The 21,876-nt window shown below is 46.9% G+C and overlaps 1 protein-coding gene across 1 annotated transcript in view; it reads left to right on the forward strand.

Moving 5' to 3' along the window:
- fras1 (Fraser extracellular matrix complex subunit 1) overlaps positions 1–21,876 on the forward strand; it is a 120,946-nt gene that overhangs the window by 41,246 nt on the left and 57,824 nt on the right. The window contains 11 exon segments of the mRNA XM_042101559.1: positions 260–292; positions 408–555; positions 4,405–4,548; positions 6,784–6,918; positions 12,163–12,306; positions 13,467–13,547; positions 13,550–13,606; positions 14,007–14,147; positions 15,266–15,433; positions 19,520–19,660; positions 20,893–21,036. Of these exon segments, the coding sequence (XP_041957493.1) occupies positions 260–292; positions 408–555; positions 4,405–4,548; positions 6,784–6,918; positions 12,163–12,306; positions 13,467–13,547; positions 13,550–13,606; positions 14,007–14,147; positions 15,266–15,433; positions 19,520–19,660; positions 20,893–21,036 (1,336 nt within the window).

The raw sequence follows: 21,876 nt of genomic DNA on the forward strand, positions 1-21,876 counted from the left end.
TCTCCAGATGGCTAGCACAGCACACCAGGGTCCAACACACCTACTACACTTCTACCTTAGAAACAGGAAACGTGTTTACTCCTATCATTCAGCAAAGTTATATACACATACGTAACGTTTACACACACACCACACACGCACACACACATTCATATTGTTGCAAGACTCTATGTAGGCCATATCTATGCTGCACTAGCCCCATGTCATAACCTGATGTAATACGTTCGTGACTTGACTAAATTTGGTCTGTTTTTGGCAGGGACAGGGAGAGCCGAGTCCGAGACGTCTAGCTGTAAGTAGCCGGGCGCAGCACTTTCCTTCCTTACTCTGTGCCTGGGTCAGCTGTCCTGCGTGTCTGCCCTCACCTGCTCTGATCCTCCCTTGTTCTCCCGCGTGCCCTTCCGCAGGACCTGGAGAAGTTCAGCGAGGGGCCCTGCCGCCAGTGCCAGTGTCGGGACGGGCAGATGACCTGCTACCAGCCCTCCTGCCCCACCTGCCCCCTGGGCACGCTGGCCGTGCCGGTGGACGGGCAATGCTGCCCCGAGTGCCAGGATGGTGAGTGGTTTCTGTGTCCCAAGATGTCCACTTAGGGCCAGACCTACTGTTTAAATTGTAGAGAGGTTGTGTTCAGCATTTGGAAATTGGTATAATTTGAAAATGAAATGAGGAAAAGCAATGTAAAATGAATAAGTTCTCGTTGATATGCTACGTAGAACTCTAAACATTTTCTCAAGTGTTCTCATTTTCTTTTTGTCGTCGTTATTATTATTGAACTCTTTATTCCCCTACCACTTCACTGATTTGTGGATTAGCTCAAATTACTCCATGAAAATACCACTGAAATGATGTGCAGTTGGCAAAGCGCTCTTCCTCTCCTCCTCTTCTCTTCCTCTCATTCTTTCCCTCTACTTCTCACACTCTCTCTTGATCTTCTCTTTGTTTTGAAAAGAGAACAAGGTTTAAATCCACACTATTAGATTTCCTTCGGGTTAAATACCATGGCTTCTTAGTTCTGCACCTCCCTGGAGGACTGAGGCTCTTCAATTCCCTCCCTCTCCCTCCCTCTCCCTCCTCCTCCCTCTCTCTCTATCTCTTTTCTTTCTCTCTCCCTCCCTCTCTCCTCTCTTCTCCCTCTCTCTCCCTCTCTCTGGGCATCCTTATCGGGAGGTTAGATGAGGGGAAAAGCACTGGCAGCGCACTTTTAGCAGTGGACCCAGTGACAGCTCCGAAACTTAATCGCACCAGTGTGTGAGAGACCTGAGGTGCGGAGGCCACAGCCTGTTCCTGCTCAGCACAGTGTGTTGCAGTCTGCTGCATCTGTGGGGGATGTAGTTTATATAGGCCGTCGGAATGGGGGAAAATAGATACATGCAATGAGAAATTAGGATTCAGTATGTGTGTGTGGGTGGATGAGGGGGAGGATGGTTAAGCGCGAACGTCTAAGTATGTTATAGAAATATACGGGGGATAGAGAGAGGGGGTGAGGGGGAGTGGAAGGGAGCGGGGGGGGGGGGGGGGGGGGGGGGGGGGGTAAGGGAACAGAGCTGGTGTTGTTTACTAGATTGTTTACAGATAATTGGATTTTTAACTCCCGGTAGACTTCAATGCAAAAAAGTGGTAGTCACAATGCCCTGGACTGTTTCTCTCTCTCTCTCTCTCTCTCTCTCTCTCATCTCTCTCTCTCTCTCTCTCACTCTTTTTCCCAATTCTCTTCCTCTTTCTTTCTCTATTCTCTATTCCTCCCTCCCTCCCTCTTTCCTCCCAACCCTCTCTCTACCTCCGTCTCTCTGCTGTGCATCCCCAGCCTCATTAATCACATGTTGCGGGCAGGTAGAGGAGCCCTGTGGTTCGACCTGTCTGCTGTAACCTTAAGCTGTAAACGTGAAGCTCAGTCACATTGATTCAGCCGCTGCTGTGGAGGACAAGCCCATTGCCATGAGCTCCTCCAGTCTCTTCCTCATACCTGGGATCCTTTTGATCTTTTTCAGAATTCCTCTCTCCTTTCCTTTTTCTCCTCCTCTTCCTCCTCTTCTTTTTGCCCTCCTCCCTTATTCTTCACCCTCTCTTCCCTCTCTTCCCTCTCTTCCCTAATCTCTGCTTTCACATCAAACATCTGCTGCTCCAGTAGCAGGGCCTCTCCAGAGGAACAAGCTGATGATTTGACGGAAGAGTTGATTTAGCCGTGCGTGCGTGCGTGCGTGCGTGCGTGCGTGCGTGCGTGCTTGCGAGCAGGAAGGCAGAACGGCGGGCAGGTAGACACTTCCTGTCTGAGTCGAAGGGGGGAATAAAAGGAAGAAGAGTAGATAAATAATAGAGATGAGGGGAACATTAGCGCTGAGTGGTTGGCGCAGTCGGCGAGGGGACGCAGGTCGTGATTAAACAAGCGAGTGCGGGGGTGGAGGGTCGAGGGGAGCAGATGGAAGTGGTGGTGGCGGCGTGTTTCTTGGGCGGTGCGGTACGGATCGTGGCCGTGGGCCCAGTCGTCGGGAGTGAGGGCCATTCTCCGTAGGTAATGAATACCTCACAGATAATCAGGGCACCACTAGAATCCAATTAGAGCTTCAATGGGCCAGGACACTCTGAGCATCTCAATTTCATTCCTCTCCTCTCCACCTGTCCTCTTCCAGTCCTCCTCCTTCTGTTCACACTTGTCCCAACTTGCTCACTCGCTCCTCTCTCTCTCTCTCTCTCTCTCTCGCTGTCAGGGGCTTATTACTCAATCTCTCAATTCAGCCATTCTCCCACTGAATAGGCATAATTACAGTTTTTTACAATTGTTTACACACGTTTTCAAAACTCTGTGTCTATTTTTCAAAACTCCACACACAAAACCCACAATTGCTCACACAAAATGCAAAATGCCTCAAATCTCCAGCAAAATGACACACAACATTCAAAATGTCAAAAACACATCTTTAAAGCAAACATTCGCCTCACATTACAAACACTTTTGTCATAATATGACATTTTGGATACATCATGTACACACTGTTGCTCAAAACCTAAAGCTCTTCTGTCTTACGCTTTCTATATGTATTTCCATACAAGAGTGAAAGTTACGGTATCAACAAAGAGAAGTTGAAATACACAGTAAAAATGCAAGCAATATTGAAAAAATATTGTAAAAATAGTGATTTTTCCCAAATAATTTGCTGTTGCGAATACAGTATTTTACAGCAAACAAGAAAAAAAGCAAAGAAGAATACAGTGACCACCAGATGTACATGGAGTTTTGAAAACACTGATTTTGTTTTTTTTCCAAAGACAAGTGTGTGTGTGTGTGTGGAGTAAAAAGAAAGATTTTACATAAAGTCAACTTTTTGTAGAACATTACTGTAAGCTAAAGTCCGATTACTGTAATTTTCCAAGTATCTGCATTGGTTCTGAATATTTCAACCGCAAATCCTCTAGGAGCAGATTGAAAGGGTCCATACCTATATAGAGAGTATATCTATTCATAGACCTATACTAAGGCAATGATTGGATGGTGTTCAGTAAAGTAAAGTGTTTACACATGTGAAAAGAAAGAGTGAAGCACTGGTGATTTAGTGTGGCATTTTGATGGGTTGTGTTTGAAGAATGGTGATTTAGTGTGGCATTTTGATGGGTTGTGTTTGAAGAACGAAATCAAGTTACTTCCTGTTAGATTTTTGTGTGTTAGGTAGAAAATTGTGTGTGATGTTTTGCAAAATGTGTTGTAGTCAATTGAAAACTGAGTCAAACACTGAGAATTAGTGTATGGTTTTGCAGATTTGGTGTCGGGTTATGATGTTTGGAGGACATGTTTAGAAAATTGTGTGACAATCAAAGATTTAGTGTGTAAGCAGTTGAAAAAAACTGTAATGCAGGCGTCAGACAAAAGTTTCAACTCTCATGTGTGTGTGTGTGTGTGTGTTGTTAATGTGTATATGTGTATATGTGTGTAAGTGTGAGCGTTGTTCATGTGTATATGCTTGGTGTGTGTGCTTGTGGTTCACGTGTGTGTGTGTGTGTGTGTGTGTGTGTGTGTGTGTGGTGTGTGTGTGTGTGTGTGTGTGTGTGTGTGTTTAATGTGTATGAGTGTGTCTGTTGTTCATGTGTATGCTTGTGTGTGTAAGTGTGTGCGTTGCTCATGTGTATATGCTTGTGTGTGTGCTTGTGGTTCACGTGTGTGTGTGTGTGTGTCTGTGTGTGTGTGTGTGTGTTAATGTGTATGAGTGTGTCTGTTGTTCATGTGTATGCTTGTGTGTGTGTGTGTGTGTGTGTGTGTGTGTGTGTGTGTGTGTGTGTGTGTGTGTGTGTGTGTGTGTGTTGTTAATGTGTATATGTGTGTGTGTGTGTGTAAGTGTGTGCGTTGTTCATGTGTATATGCTTGTGTGTGTGCGTGTGGGTTTATGTGTGTGTGTGTGTGTTTTACCATTACAGTGGCATGCCACCATGACTGCATGACGTGCTCCAGGAGTCCTGAGCACTGTGACAGCTGTAAGGACCCCGGGACTCTGGTGTGGAGTGGACGCTGCGTCCAGACCTGCCCCCAGGGCTTCTACGCCAGCGGCAGGGAGTGCAAAGGTAACACACATACACATACACTGTGTCGGCAGGCAGCTTGACCTGCTGCAGAGATTCCTTCAGTCCCTCTCACACAAATAATGTACACACACACACACACACACACACACACACACACACACACACACACACACACACACACACACACACACACGCACATACACAAGCACACCCACTACTCAAACTCACACACACACACACACACACACACCACACACACACACACACACACACACACACACACACACACACACACACATACTGTACACAAGCACACCCACACTCTCTCACTCACACACACACACACAGACAACACACACACACACACACAGGCACACAGACACAAACACATAGCTAAACATACACATGCATGCAGTTTGGATTGGTTATGGACAAGTCATTTTTAGATAGAGATTTCAGAGAATGGGAACCAATTTCTGCTCTGTAGACAGTATTTCCACACAAATTGGCTAAACATATATGATATAATGCAGGCTGCTGCTTCTGCTTGTGCAAGGGGAACTGAATTCTGTCCGCTTGTGCTGACAATGAAATGCCCACTGTGCCACTAGGCAATATGTTTATGGCTACTGCTGCCATCACTGATTCTGAATGGTGCTTCTCCACACTTACAGGGTGGCTGTGGCCACTCAAAGTGCCTACTTTGTCTGCTCAAACTTTTGCTCTCAGTGATGGTGATGTAGAGGCATGAGATTGACCAGTGCTACTGCCCCTCAGGCACCTGCAGCCGTAGCAAACCCTATTTCTGCTCCTCTCCTTGAGGCTTTGTCCTGTCTCTCTCTCTCTCTCTCTCTCTCTCTCTCTCTCTCTCTCTCTCTCTCTCTCTCTCTCTCTCTCTCTCTCTCTCTCTCTCTCTCTCTCTCTCTCTCTCTCTCTCTCTCTCTCTCTCTCTTCCTCTCTCTTCCTCTCTGTCTCTCACTCACTCCATGATATCCAGCCCAGGTCTCGGCTGATTAAAGGCCTTTGGCCCAAGCTACAGAAAGCCCACCCACAGAAATACCACTGACCATTATTTTTCACACAACTGTACTATACTAACTAACTATACTAATGGAATCTACCAGGTCCACTCTTGCTAAACCTATGCCTATGCATGTGTCAGGGAGGAAAATAAATCCATTCATTTGCTGACTCCGTTATCCCTTATCAAGTTACACTACATTTAGTCTACACTACAAACACAATACATTTCAAAATGTTGCATACAGTCAGTCCATAGGTCACACTCATATCTGGGTAAGTGAATGCTAATGTGGGCCAATCTGGTTAAATCCTGTCAAATCTAGTCAAATCCTGACTTGTGAGATTTTTATGAAAAGCTTAAGCCACACTGTGACCCCATGTATTTGAGTATGATAATGTGACCTAAGTGAGGAAAGAGATATGACAGATCTGTGCTTCTCTGGCAGACCATCAGCGATAAACAAGGTGAAGCGCTGAATGATATAGGCGGGAAATCCCTTTTCTCCCTCTCCCCCTCTGATCCTCCTCCTCTCCTCCTCCCATCCCCTCCTCTCCCACCACAGTTCCAAGTCTGCACACGTTTCTTAGGGCATTAAATTAAAAAGCGATGCCTCTCCTCTGAAGATTTAATCGAGCACCCCAAGGGGCCTTACTGTTTTCGGAGAGATAAGGCCATTGGTTTTTAAGGCTTTCGCTTGTATCTCATCTAACACACAACCCCTCCACACACACACACACACACACACACGCACAGAACATACACACACACACACCTCCACCCCTCCCCTTCCCATCCCAAATTCCTCTCCCCTCGCCCTCACCTCTCCCTCTGCATATCTCTGTGATGACAGATGGTGGAAAAAGCACCAGGCCGGTATATTAACTCCATGTGCCCTTAAGCAGGGAGCTGGCCTGGTTGTGTTGAGGGGAATAGATAAGAGGCATCGGAGGCGCTGCGCCGTACAGTAGGAATAGTCGGAGGTCAGGTCTCAGCCATGTTTTAGTCTGCTGGTAACGCTACTGAGAGGGGGAATCCCTCAGGTGCAACTGAGTTATGATGTATTTGTCCTAATGCCTAGTGCTTGATTTTATGATATTTGTCTCTCTTGTGCAGTCTTCCACTCTCTTGTTCTCACAGGCAAATTGATCTTGTGATAATGTTTTGAACTTGATCGGAGATATTTCAAATGACAAATTTCTAATCTTGCTCTCTCTGTCCCTCCCTCTCTCTTCCTCTGCCCCCCCCCCCAGCATGCCAGCCGGGCTGTGCCACCTGTGAGAACGGCTTCGAGTGCTCCTCCTGTGGAGGGTCCCTGCTGCTGAGGAACAGGCAGTGCGTGGCCACCTGTGATGCAGGCTTCTACCAGGACCACACACAGTGCCTACGTATGTGTCTCACCCTCCATACCTCTGCCTCTCTTTCTTGTCCTCCCTCTCCCTGTCTCTCATCCTCTCTCTCTCCCACTCCCTGTCTCTCATTCTCTCTATCTCTCTATCTTTCTCTCTCTCTTTCTCTCTCTTTCTCTCTCTCTCTCCATTCAATTCAATTAAAAAAACTTTATTGCCATGACAATTCATAAACAAAGTGTTGCCAAAGCATACTGTGGTAAAAATTAAGTAGGCAAAAAGTAACGCACAGGCAAGCCGACCGTACGGCAGAGTACAAAAAGCTTTATTCACGACGCCGTAGACAGGTTACAAACACACATGCATCCTAGGCGAGCATGAGAGCAACAAGTCTGTTGTAGACAAAGCCTTACCGTTATTTATACGACTAAAACAGGGTGTTATCGATGGATTACAAAGAAAGAAAGAAAAAGAGCTGTCATGATAAAGAAAGCTATTAAAGAATGCTGTTATTACTCCAGACTCCCCAAGGCACTTGACCTCAGAGGTCATGGACCAGAGGAACCCAAAATAACTCTTTGTAATGACCATCCTTGTAATGTGTACATATCTTAAAAGTGTAGCAAGTTGGACAACAACAACCCGAGTAGACATTTAACAGCTAAAGTGTTGCCTAGTTCCTGGAAATTTCCCCACAATACAATATCGAGATCTCATCAGAATATAAAATAACATAATCATAAAACTATATGTCTGGTTATGAAAAGAAAAAAAAACATGCACACAGACATTTTAGTCTTTATAAAGAGAAAAAAACATTGTTTGTATATAACACACATAAAACATAAAACAGACAAAAAAGAGAGATGGTATAACAGACTGGGGGTGAAATTGCATCTATACAAGTGTAGCGAGGAGACATAGCCCGCTGCCAATCGGCAGGTGCCGGGATCCTCTCTCTCTCTCTCTCCCTCTCTCTCTCTCTCTCTCTCTCTCTCTCTCTCTCTATCTTCAGTGCTGCATTGCTTACATTGCACACCTCCACTTAAAGGCCTGCTGGTTTTGTGTGACACATGTGGTTTATGGCTCTGTGGGCTTCGTGCATCTTCGTGCAAGGAAAAGCCTGTTTTTGTTCTAAAAGTTTTGTTCTGAGTGTTCTGAATGACAGAAAAAATGCAGGACTGTTTGAGTGGTACGATTGAGGGATATAAAATCTAAAGTATGGCAAAGCTAGGCACATAAATAAGAGATAACCCCAAAGCTTTCTTTTACATTTTCATGTAGTCTGGGGCATTCTATTTTTTATTTGGTGACAAACAGTGTGTGGGTATCTTTTCTCCATGAAGTGAATTCTAATTTGTATAGACCTGCCTCCCACAAGACAGTGAAAATAGCAGTGTATATGTGTGTGTGTGTGTGTGTGTGTGTCTGTGTCTGTGTGTGTGTGTTGGGATGGGGATCTGTTTTACGAGCCCGGCCAAGACACATAATAAAAGCGGATCCCCTGTGCGGCGTGAGTAGATACTGGTGCTCAGGTGCAGCCGCAGTGATTGTGCCCCGTGAATGAGAATAGGGCAGGAGAGACGAGCTGAGGTAATTCAGGCTCTCACCCGCACCCTGGAGGCCCAGCAGAGAGGCAGGTCCACTGGGACGGCCTGAGCTCCTCTCTCCCCTCTGTGTGTCTTGCTGCCTGGTTACACTCACACACACACACACACACACACACACACACACACACACACACACACACACACACACACACACACGTACAGGTACACATACCCTGTCCTTCAATTTCACAGTTTAGTGATCAGCACCCAGAGATCTCAAGGCCCTCCGTGAGTGTGTCTGTGGTGTGTGTGTGTGTGTGTGTGTGTGTGTGTGTGTGTGTGTGTGTGTGTGTGTGTGTGTGTGTCTGTGTGCGCGTGCAGAGAAAATGGGATATAAATCTGTGGCTTTTGTTGAGCCCATTAAGGTGGATTTAGCAGGGGTTACAGTACATCTCTCTCATAGCTGTGTGTGGGGGAGAGGGCTCCGGGGATGGAGGGGAAGGACACCAGCCTGGGGTGGTGGTGGTTGTGGGGGTGGGGGTGGGGGTGTCAGGGATGGACTTGTCTCTGAAGAATGTGGTAACCATGGGTATTCAAATCCTCTGAGAGCCTGATAATGCCGTGTGATCTTATTCATTGGCGTGGGCACGGAGTCATCTGTAATCCGAGCGACACGGGAAAACAGCCCCGCGTTCAGAAAGATCCCAAAAAAGTGCCTTTTGTCTGGCTAACCTCAGAGACCTCCTAGACAAAGGGAGAGGCAGATAGACAATAAGGAATGGGTGTCAGTGGGGAAGGTGGCACGGTCAGGGGGATCAGGTTAGCGCTAATAAAGGGGGCAGTCTGGGGGGCACAGCCCTGCTCTTCTCAGGGGTATTTTGATATCCGCACCCAGGGCTGGGTGTCACGTGGAACACTTGTCCCCAAAGTCCCTCCAAACATGGCTGGAGTGTGTACGTGTGTGTGTGTGTGTGTGTGAGGGGGGGGGGGGGTGGCTGTGACTGTGTCTGTGTCTGTGTGTGTCTGCATTCATGGAGAGCAACTGCCCCTCTGGCCTCACTCTGTTTGTGTGGCCGCCATCTTTTGGCTCGCTGCCAGTTTCGGAGTTCCCCCCTCCCAGATCCTCCCACCTGTGCTGAGAATCAGGGAGGGGGTTATGCCACACAGACCCACGGGCATCTCCTCTGCCCCTGGATGCCTATCTCCAGACCCTCTCTGCTGACCAGTGCAGACTGTTTACCTTTGACCTCTAGGTAGAAGCTTGTCAGAGAGAGAGAGAGAGAGGGAGAGAGCCTCTCTGATAGGGCCATGCTCCCATTCAAGAGTATCTAGCATATGGGAGATACTGACAGACATGATGAAATCATCACTAATGCAGTCACCGGTCTCCAATGGCAGTCTGTGGGCATTCGACGGGTCGGGGGCGTGTTATTTTGGTGTCGGCTCATGCATTTTAGATGGCGTTTGAAGTCTGAGCTGTTTTCAGAGCTGTAGCTCCCGAGCTGGTGTTGTGTGTTCCTAGAGACAGACCCCAGAGGAACTGGCTCGGTTCCTCAGTCTATCCGATCCCTGCGGTAGTGGCATGAAGATAATATCTCATTTCCATCTGAGATGAAGCAAGAAACAATCCACTGAATCCACTACTGAGATGCGGGGAATTTTGCCACATCTGTGACAATGCCTTTATTTGACCATCTTTAGCTTTTTTTTATTTATTTTTTTTTGTGCTTTATAAAATATTGTATCCGTTTGCCGTTAACTGAATACCTCAGTGGTTGACGTCAAAAAAAAAAAAAAGGGAAACAAGTAAAAATACATTTTCTCGGCCTGCCTGGGTGGTAGAACACATAATCCCAGATGTAGGCTGTATGTGACTTTTTTTTGTTTTTTTTGTTTCATTGTCAGACACTGCAGAAATTATCACACAATTGTTGTATAATGTTGTGCCATCTTATATAATGAAAGTGAAAAGGAAAAGAGTAGCCAGTAGAAAAAGAAACAATCTCTCCTGAGTCATAATACAGAATTTCTATATTTCATAGCTGCGGAGTTGCTCGGATGTCCTTAATGCATATTATTGCTGTGCAGTGCGCTGCTATCTGTGATGCTTCATTAGTTTAGTGACATCATCAGTCCTAGGAGGCACACACACACACACACACACACACACACACACACACACACACACAACACACACACACACACACACACACACACACACACACACACACACACAATATCCAGAGTTAAATGATTTCATGACGCATGCTCCCCCGCCCACGCATGTACATGGATTATGGTGATGGCATTTCGCCTCCTCTGTTTGGAGTGTTATTCCCTCCCTCTCTGGTCCTGCCTACAATTTTATATATAGATGTGTGATAGGTGTTTCATGTTTGGAGAGTTGACAGAGTGCACTTTAAAAAAAAAACTGTGTTTAACTCTGAAACAACAGATGGGAGGTTTTATAAAGTTTTGTTTGGTCCAGCATCATACAATCTGTTTTGGTGCCTTAGTGTCAGTTCTGCACTAAAGCACTAAAAGATCCCTGTTAATTAGTCAACACACTCTCTCAATTCCAGCAGCTTACTATTTCTTCAGTCTTGTCGTGTGGTTGTGAGAGCGAAAGTGGATTGCCACAGATTTAATTGGAAGGGAATGATCTTTAGCTTCCCTAGATCCTACTCTGCACCCAGATGCATTCGTCCAGTCAGTATTTTCAGGCGGGTAGCGTGACCTATTTTCTCAGCCTGAGCCCCGTGGACCGATGCAGAAATCAACATTCAAAAGCTGCGTCTAAAAAAAAATCTAATTAAGATTTCATCACCAGAGTTCCTTTGTGAGCGGTGATTACGTTTCTGATCTCTGCAGGTCATCCGTCTTTAGAAAGTACAGTACAGTGAGTTAGTGGGAGGCAGCAGACCTCCAGAACAGTAAGGTGTGTGTGTGTGTGTGTGGTGTGTGTGTCTATGTGTGTGTGTGTCTCTCTCTCTCTCTCTCTCTCTCTCTCTCTCTCTCTCTCTCTGTCTATCTCTCTTTCTCACTCTTTTTTCCCTCTCTCTTTCTCTCTCTCTGTGTATGTGTGTATGTGTTCTCAGGCCTCCTGCTGTGCGTTTCAATAAGAGATTTGTGAAGGGAGGTTGTGTGTGTGTGTGTGTGTGTGTGTGTGTGTGTGTGTGTGTGTGTTCACAGCCCTTGCTGTGTTGCTCATTGTGATGTGTGTGAAGAGAAGGTGTTGTAATTGACTTCTTGGTTGTGTTGTTCCTGGGTTTACAGGAGGCTGTTTGCGTGCATGCGTCTTTGTGTCTGTGTGTGTGTATGTCTTTGTGTGTTTGTGTCTGTGTGTGTGTATGTCTTTGTGTGTGTGTGTGTGTGTGTGTGTGTGTGTGTGTGTGTGTTTGTTCGTGTGTGTTCTCCCACTGGATTGCCTCCTCTCTTTTATTCCTCTTGCTTTTGTTGGTGTTTTACAGACACTCATAAAAGCTGCCCTTTCGTCCCCCCACCCACACTGTCCATGTCCTTAATCCAGCAGAGGGGCAAACGAGCAACACACACAAACTGACCTCTCACAGCCATTCCTGAGAATGTCTCTTTCTGACTCTAGTTTTGTTTGACTCTATTTGTGGTAAGAGCTGTCTATTCCCACAATGCAACAGGGTGGTCACCAGAAACAGGGAAGCCTCTGATTGGCTAATTGCTTCCTTGTCTTCCCTCTCTTCCTTGTGCTCTGCAGGCTGCCATGAAGCCTGTTCGTCCTGCCGCGGTCCTGGCGAAGAGGCCTGTCTGACCTGCTCGAGCCCTGCCCACCAGCTTAAAGATGGACGCTGTGTGGCCGACTGTGGCGCCGGCTTCTTCTCCAGCGGCAGCAGCTGTTACGGTACGCCCCCCGTCTCCAGACGACGAGACACACACACACACACACACACACTCCTACAAACACTCGCTTACGCGAGTAAACAAGCATGGTGTGTAACTCATACCGAAGTCTGCTTGTTTGAAATGGGCTGCTGCCGCTGTGCTTTAGATGTTCTGTTAAATCTTTCATTAACATTTCTAAAGACACTTGGAGGACCCGATGGGATTGTGTGATTAGATTAATATTTCATTCTCCACCGCAACATGGAGGGGATGAATAAAAGTAGCAAAGAGATGCTTCTCTCTCATTTCCCAAATATAACTTTTAATGAAGATTAAAGCAATGGATAGGAATCAGGGATAGGAAAGTAATATCACCTATTTGTTTTGTTTTGTTTATTTGAATGTATGTGATTGTATGTGATAGCTCAGTGAGATTGGCTGTCTGTTTGAGGGTTTGGTACATTGTGTACCTGCAGTGTTGTTTTTAGTTTCAGGTCAGAGAGACTTGTTGTTAAGTAGGTGCAGAAACCCCTCTCACCATGTCTAGGAAAGGAGTCCCTGAATACTCAAGCACACGCCACCTGAGTTTAAACCTGTCACTTTAGATATACACACTCACATCACTTGTCAGAATCCCCCCTCCACACACACACACAAATACATACACACACACACACACACACACACACACACACACACACACACAGTCAGACGCACACACAAACACATACACTGACACACACACACACACACACACACAAACACACACACACAGAGACACACACTCAGACACAAAGGCACACAGTGTCCTAGTCACAGGGGCTTAGGCTGTGCTCTGTGGAGATTTCCTGTTTAAATGCCATTAATTGTGGTGATGGATGCCTCTCCTCCCCTGTCAGGCTCTTGGAATAGTTTAGTAAATGTTTTTGTTGAGTCTGTCTTGTTTGAACGTGTCGATTTCTCAAAGGCCCATCTCTCTTTAGTGGCGACGTGTGCATGTGTGAGTGCGGGCCTGCTTGACTGCCTAGTCAGGTTGGAATGATGAATGAGGATCTTGATGAAAGTCTCTGTGAAAAACAATTATCGTGCAAAAAGCCACAATCAATAGAGTCAGGCTTTTTTTTTCTTTTATAATTGAGCGTGAAATGAATGATAACCATGTGCGCTTGTACCTTGCAGCCTGTGATCCATCCTGTGCCACCTGTCACCCAGACAACCCCAGCTGTTTGAGCTGCCCCCCGGACTTTGTATTGCATCATGGGAATGTATTTTCCAGTGTCCAGAGCAGCACTACAAAGACGGTCACGGCAGATGCAGAGGTTAGCCTGCGAAAACCTTTCTCTCTCTCTCCCTCTCTCTCTCTCTCTCTCTCTCTCTCTCTCTCTCTCTCTCTCTCTCTCTCTCTCTCTCTCTCTCTATCTCTCTATCTTTCTATCTCTTTCTTTCTCTCTCTTACTCTCTCTCCCATCCAACATTGAAATGTGAAGCGTAACACAAAATGTGACCTTCTAGGTCTACAGCTTTGTACAACCTTCATTATGTCTTGCCTCTGAGGAGACTTTTTTTTTTTTGTAACACGCTGACATTTGCAACAACCCGACACCCCGGCATTTTCTCGCTGTGGAGAAAGACAGCGAGGAGAGGGTTTGAGGAGCTCGTCTTTGTGCTGCTGCCCTTTCCTCACTGCTGTCTCTTTTTTATTTTATTTTTTTCCCCCAGCATGCCACAGCTCGTGCTCGTCCTGCTCGGGCCCATCCGTGTCCCAGTGTTCCTCCTGCTCGGGCGCGCTGGCGCTGCACGGCGGTCAGTGCCTGGACTCCTGCGGCGAGGGCCTCTTCGCCAGAGACGGGCGGTGCCACGGTAAGAGGCCAGCACCACCACCTCCACCTCCCTGGACACCTCCACACGCGTATTTTTAAAAGCCCATTCTCTCAGCCCTGACCAATTCACACTGGGGAAAAAACATGGCACAAAAGAAGTGGAAAAAACTGTGTAGCTCAGCGTAATTGTGATTTCCAGAGTGTACTCTCAATTCTCAGGACTGCTTACTACACATTTTATTCCTTGAATTATACAAAACCCACGCTTTGCCAATAACCTGTATATATAAATCCCATCAACTTGTCGGGGATTGAAGGATACTGTCAAAGCATATCATGTAGACTTGGAATAATATTAAAAAGTTTTCACCATCTTTTAGTTTCAAACTTTTTAACTTTTTTTTCCCAAGAGCAACCATTTCATATTCAGCTAGTTCCACATCAAGCCAATTTCAGCCTCTAAGTGTTCCAGAGAAGGATTACCTGCCACCACAATTGAGTAAGGCAGAGAATTCAGCTCAGGGTCTTTCTGGTTTCTTCCAGGGATTGTAGAGGAATGAAATGCTGTTTGGGTTTTCTTTCATGCCCAAATGGGTTGAAGGCGTTGTTTTGGCATTGGGGAGAGATGGGACCCTTTGGCTTTTGGCTGTTTTCAGCCTGTCATCCTCCATCAGTTTCAACTGGTGCTGGTGGAGGCTACGTGCCTGCTGGCCAACACTCACACAAACACGCTCCTGCCAACTCTGCTCAAGATGGAGAAGATTTTGAGCAGCTGTTTTTCTGGGATTTTGTGTGTGTGTGTGTGTGTGTGTACATTCCACATTGGGAGAAGGTTGTGTTTGAAAGCGAGTGATTGAAAGTTTGTTGGTGTGAGCATGCAATGTAGAGAAAGTTGATTCTCTCAGGGCTAACCATTATTTAATGCTGTTCTACTGGTTTTCTTCTCCTTCTTCTCTCTTCATCTCTCTTCTACTTCTTCTTCTTCTTCTTCTTCTTCTTCTCTCACTCCTTCTCATTCCTCTCCCTCTCTTCTTGTCCCTCCTTCTCTCTCATCTTGTTCTCTTTATTTCTTTACATCTTTGCTTCTCATCTGTCCTCACTTTACCTCCCCTCTCCTCCCTCCTCCTCCCTCTCTCCATCCTCCTCTCTCTGCCCCAGGCTGCCACCCCTCCTGTCGGGCGTGTGTGGGGCCCGAGGCCTCTGACTGTGTGCTTTGCCTGAAGCCAGAGGAGGCTCTGCAGACCCTGCACCCCCACCTGCCCCACGGCTCCTGTGTGGCCCACTGCGACGCCCACTCCTACCTGGAGTCCGACCGCACCTGCAGAGGTACACACACACGCACAGACGCAAGCACACACACACACACACACACACACACACACACACACACTCATTGTATTACTGGTTATTACTATTTATTAATGTCCTATTACTTTCTCATTTCAATTGTTTAAAACAAACTAATAAGTAGCTGCTGACATGACATAACCCATGAATTGGCTTTTCAGTGTGAATGAACAACACTGTTACATCCTTTATTTGTCACGGTAATTCTGTCAGTATTGTGTATATTGGTAATCTGAATGTGGCCATTTCTATGTTGTAATGACCTATAGCTTACAGTATAGCGGGGCACATTATATTGCCTGGTTGCTGAGCAGTCTTTTGAATGCCAGTTCTGGCAGGAAATTAAAGTAATATATTGCAAATTGTGTGTAATGGTCACTTTTCCCTGAGCAGATTCCTCTCGTCCACCTTTAGGGCATTTTGAGTTATTTTGTGTTTGTGCTGCTTTGGGGGAGACCCGAATACTGATCTGTGAGCAGTGTTGTTTATTCTGCTCCATCTCCTCTCATTTCATCTCTGCCATGACCCAGACGGCCTTTAAAAAAGACACAGCTCCCACTGCTCTTCCCTGGGAGACTCGCCACATACAGTACATACCTATGCTGTTCTCACAACCCCACACATGCAGGCCCTCTCTCACACAGATAAGCCAGTTTTGGCATTTGGCTTATCTCTTTCTCTCTCTCTGTCTCTCTCTCTCTCTCTCTTTCTCACTCTATCTTTCTCTGTCTTTCTCTCTCTCTTCTCATTCTATCAATCTCTCTCCGTCTCTGTTAAACACACACATACACACACACACACACACACACACAGCACACACACACACACACACACACACAACTGTTCTAGTTCTACATGTTGAGTCTTGCTGAAGCTAATCACTTGGCTGTGATAGATGGTGAGAGATGTTTGTGATCATGATGATGAAGATGATGATGATGATGAGGATGACACTGGAATGAGCCTTTCCACGGTGTCAGGAGAGGACAGATCATCCCCTGACTCGTCAGGCCCAGAGTTAAACCCCTCTGACAGCTCTACCCCCCACAGACAAGGACATCATGCCAGCAAGGCACCAGATGCCATAGATGCCTCTCCTCTCCTGTCTGCATCTATAATTACACAATCTCATTCATCAGGTGCTCCTAGACATAATGACCTAAGGTGTGGACAGATGTGTCTGCTGATCAGCATGTGTGGGCACGGGACCATGACCGTGGCGCTGTAATGAACAGTAGTAGGGGAAACGTTTTCTTTGTTTTTGACTTGACTGCGTTGGCTCCGATTCGCCTGTAATGTACAGTGTGTCCTTTCAGATTTGTAATCTTACGACTTCACACTCCATCTCCATTAATATATCTCTCCTCCTGCTCGTGGCGTGCTGACGCTCGACTCTCGTCTGGCAGAGCTGAGGTGTTCTGGGTGGCCCCCCGTCTGGGGTTTCTGCTCCTCCCGCACGCCCCACTGCACCTGAACGACCTGTGATTTCTTTTTTTATCCGGTCACGAGGAAGGAGGTAGAGGAGGAGGAGAGCAAGAGAAAAAAAAGGGGGGTGGGGGTGGTGGGAGAAAAAGGACGTGGGATCCTGGAGCAGCCGCCTGCTCACGCATGTATGTCAACGGGTTCATTGTCACGGAGCCTGGCCTGGAGCTCCAGAGAGAGAGAGAGAGAGAGAGAGAGAGAGAGGGAGAGAGAGAGAGAGAGAGGGAGAGAAAGAGTTAGAGAGAGAGGGAGAGAGAGAGAGAGAGAGAGAGAGAGAGAAAGAGTTAGAGAGAGACGACGCTGCCTCAATGGCGGCCTTTGTTGGGCACCGGGGAGCGTGCCGAGACAGATGCAGGACCTCCTCAGGGGACTACTGACGGGGGGATAGGGTGTGTGTGTGTGTGTGTGTGTGTGTGTGTGTGTGTGTGTGTGTGTGTGTGTGTGCGCGCTTTAGGAAGACCTTCCACCCCCTCCTTTGTTTTTCCGTGCTCCTAACCCAATAGATCCGGTATCAGCCCTGAGGAAATTCTAGTGTGTAAATCCTCCCTGCAGTGCTGCACTGTGTGGATGGGTTCTACTGAGAGACTACGCCTCTGTCTGCTCTCTCATACGCCCACCGACCCCCCCCACCCCTCAACCACCACCCTCCACCTTCAACTCCACCACCTCTTTCTTTGAAGGGATCAGTCTAGTTCAGGTTCCATTGCTTCAGGGGCAGGGGACCTTAGTTTGGTCTGCTCTTGTGCTGCCTTGTAGATCTCCCTGCCATGGCCAATACCAACAGCCCCCAACACACGCACATACACACACACCACACACGTACACAACACACACACACACACACACACACACGCACACACACACACACACACACACACACACACACACACACACACACACACACACACACACACACACACACACACATCCTCAGGTCAGTCGTCAGTGTCATTTCAAACATAACAGCACGTCGCTCTTTATGATTAGACTTCACTCTTTCTCTCTCTCTCTCTCTCTCTCCATCACTCTCTCTTCTCCACACGTCCTGCACTCACAGAATTATGAAGCTAAAATATCACAATCAAAATAACCCAGGAAATCAATACAATGGGCACCGGTCCGTGGTGAGGAATTAGATATGTGGGGGGGGGTTTCGACACGCTGCTGGCCGGTGAGTCCCCTACAGGCCTGATGCAGATTGACACCGGTGGGTATTTAATATGTCTCCTGCGAGACGCGAGGGGGGGATAAACTCAATTACTGGGAGAGATAGCCTCGCTCTGCTCGCTGACAAGTTAAGCTGCCAAAATAGACAAATAAAGCTGCAGACGAGAGCCTCTTGTCTTTGCTCTGCTTCCCTCCTCGGCGCCTATGTGTGAGGGGTCTGTGCTTGTCACAGCAGTGACAGGAAGCCCCTGGAGAGGTGTGTGTGTGTGTGTGTGTGTGTGTTTGTGTGTGTGTGTGTGTGTGTGTGTGTGTGTGTGTGTGTGTGTGTGTGTGTGTGTGTGTGTGTGTGTGTTTTCCCAAGCGTTGGATAGGTGAAAGCGGAGGTGATGTGCTGCTGTCAGGTCCTTTGAGTTTTTGATTGTGTGTGTATGTGTGTCCATATGTGTGTGCTTATGGGTGTTTGTGTGTGTGTGGGTTAGAGTTGTCCTGTACCTTTGTGTGTGTTTTTGTTTGGTTCTGTTTTGCTTGGGTGGTTAGGATTTGTTTACCTGCCTGGTATCAAAATTGTATTCAGCACATTTGAAATGATGACTATGAATGTCTGTGTATAAAGTCAAATAACTGTGACATATGCTAAGAACAAGCTAAGGCTGGCTGCTTGGAGTCCGCATCAACGGGGCCTAAGCATTTGTTAGCCTAGGCATTTGTCAGCAAAGCCTTTATATATCTAGTGTAATAGTATTTCTGATATGTTGCTGATTGGATCATAAACGGCCACAGCAACAAAGGGGAATGACTGACTCTTCTCTAATAACTGTGTTACATGTTATTTTCTATATTTCTGATATGTTGCTGATTGGATCATAAACGGCCACAGCAATGAAGAAAAGTGAAAGTGACTGATAATGACTGACTGACTATTATTGTGTTACATGCTCCAAATGTAAAGCACTTTAAGCTGCATTCTGTGTATGAAAGGTGCTATACTAATAAAGCTTATTATTATTATTATTATTAATATTATTATTATTATCATTGCTAGAGTGTGTGTGAGTGTGTGAGTGAGTAAGTGAGTGAGTGAGTGAGTGCTACCCGTTGGGTAGTCCAGTCCCTGACCAGTGGCAGGAGAGCTGAGAGGAGCGATGTAGCAGGGGGAAACATCTTGGCTCATTCACACTTGCTCCTTCATCTGGGTGATCAAAGTGCTCCACAAAGCCTTCTGGGCAGCTCCAGCTCTGAAATAACCCATTCTTGCTGACCACTGCACAAACCAAAGTTGAGCGCATTACTTACTCCGAGAGCCTGTTAGTTTTGCTTTTCTCTTTCATTCCTTTTCTCATTCTCTCTCTCTCTCTCTCTCTCTCTCTCTCTCTCTCTCTCTCTCTCTCTCTCTCTCTCTCTCTCTCGTTCTTTCAGAGTGCCACGAGTCCTGTGCCCAATGCACGGCTGGAAGTGCCCAGAGCTGTACTTCCTGTCCCCGCCAGACTGTGCTGTACCAGGGCCAGTGCGTCCACACCTGTCCACCTGGCTTCCATGCTCAGGACCGCACCTGCCAAGGTTAGTCCTCTTCTCCTCTCCTTTCCTCTCCTCTCCTCTCAGAGCGTTCTGGAAGTGTGATATCAGATATAAGAGGGCGTATGATGTCCTATCCCTCTGCTCACCTAAACCGCTCTTCACCTCCACGAAAGCACATTAAAAAAGGGAGAATTAAAGTGTGTATCAGTCTGCAGTGAAGTCATCAGTCTCCCGTCTCGTTGCTCTATGCGACGCCTCAAAGCCCACGGCCTCGTGGCACAGGGGGGCTTAAAGAAGACGCCGTTCAGCAGAGTCAGCGTTAGGATGCTCGCAGTCTCATTGGCTTAATGCGTGCGAGCGTTCGGAAGTCATTGGTTATTACGAAAAACACATTACCTGGGTCACTCAAGAAGCATCGGCTGATTGACTGAAGCTCTCCGAAGTGGGAAAATAAAGCGGTCATTCTGGGCTACTCAGAGACGACGGTCCACCACTTAAATCTCCCACCTCTTTACAGCTCTGCTCCTTGAGCCCCTTCACTTCCTTAAGTGCTCTCAGTTAATCGCCAGAAGACACCCCCCCCCCCCCCCCCCTTTTAATTTCCTGCGTGGTCGTTTCGACGATTTTCCGTGCTAATGAATTTGGCTGAGACGAGACGGCTGTGTGGCAGCGGGCCCCATGACGGGCAAGTGGGCTTACTGTACGCTTCGTTTGCCAGCTGTGCATGTCTCTCTGCAGACCACTGGAACACAACCCAGCAGATTGCTTTAATCTTTTTTAAATACTTTAAGTTTCTCTGCCTTAAGTTATTACAAAGATTTCCTCCTATTACTCTATCAAAAGTAACAAAAAAAAGCAGAGTGTAAAAAATGTCCGTCAACAATTAAGTCAACGATAAGACTTGTTGTCTTCTTTGTGTTGGCTCTAATTGGAAGCCAGAGTTCAGATGCAGACACAGGCAGGTCTCATATTTCCTGGTACATTTACCTGTGTAAAGAGGTTACTGTAATGCTCTAACCTCAATCTCCTCGCGTGCTTTTATTGCTCGCTGTTGGAACAGAATCCTTTTGAACTCCAACCAGGCGGATGACTAAATGGAAATTGAACTGTACAAAGTTTCCCTCGGGGCGTAGTTCCTCTTGGCTGGGCGGTCGGCGTGAAGACAGGGGTCGGTGCTGCTTGTTGCCCTCTGCTTGTCTCTACACGAGTAGTGGTTGTTATGAAGCCTGTGATGTTGTTGTTGTTGTTATTGTTGTTTTTTCTTGTTCCCCCAGCCTGCCATCCCTCCTGCCAGGAGTGCAGCGGTCCGTCCCAGGCCGACTGCACCGTCTGCCCGGCCCATGCAGCTCTGCACAACGGCTACTGCAGAACCAGCTGCCCCGAGGGCCAGTACGTCACCTCAGCTGGACACTGTGCAGGTGAGTGTGCGTGTGTGTGCGCGCGCGCGTGTGTGTGTGTGTGTGTGTGTGTGTGTGTGTGTGTGTGTGTATGTGTGTGCGTGTGTGTGGTGTGTGTGTGTGTGCGTGTGTGTGTGTGTGTGTGTGTGTGTGTGTGTGTGTTCGTGTGTTGGAAGGAAACGAGGGTGGGGGATGGGTAACACACAAGCCTCTTTCTATCAGTGATCAATGCCATGTAGTCTCTGACAGACTCAACCCAAGAGCTGTTTGCTGTTGAACTTTTCAAGCGTGAGCGCGTGCAACATTGATGAAAGTATGTGCGTAAGGGAAATCCTTTCTTGTGGTTGATACTTGTTCCTCTGTGTGATGATGTTTGTAGAAGCACTTTGGCCCTGGTCCATTCTGGTCCCATAGTTTATCCAGCTCGGCCACTAGGCTCATGCTTTAATGATAAGTCACATTATTGCTAATGACAGACGGAACAGGTGGTCCATGTTGGGACCATGTTTGCAGTCATGTCCTGTGAAAGAGTGTTCTGGAATCTCGATCACATTGTTTGTAGCAGGAAATTATGTTCTAGAATGACAAGATCCCATGTCACTAGATAACAATAAATGCATTTTCAGTGTGCTTGTCGTATCTGCATGCGAGTGTACAGCTGTCGCATAGCATTGAATACTCTCTGTTCACACTGAATCTGTTTGTTTCTTGTTCAATATAGAAGAATAACACATGCGACAGAAAGGAAATAGGAACAAGTTCTGCTCTAAACGTTCTGCTGCCTAATGCTTTGCTTTGGTTTCATGAGTTAGGACACAGCCTTAGTTTCTCCATGAAACATTAAGTGCTACCCACACGTCT

This window comes from Alosa sapidissima, chromosome 8 (assembly GCF_018492685.1).
Source record: "Alosa sapidissima isolate fAloSap1 chromosome 8, fAloSap1.pri, whole genome shotgun sequence".
NCBI classification, from domain to species: Eukaryota; Metazoa; Chordata; class Actinopteri; order Clupeiformes; family Clupeidae; genus Alosa; species Alosa sapidissima.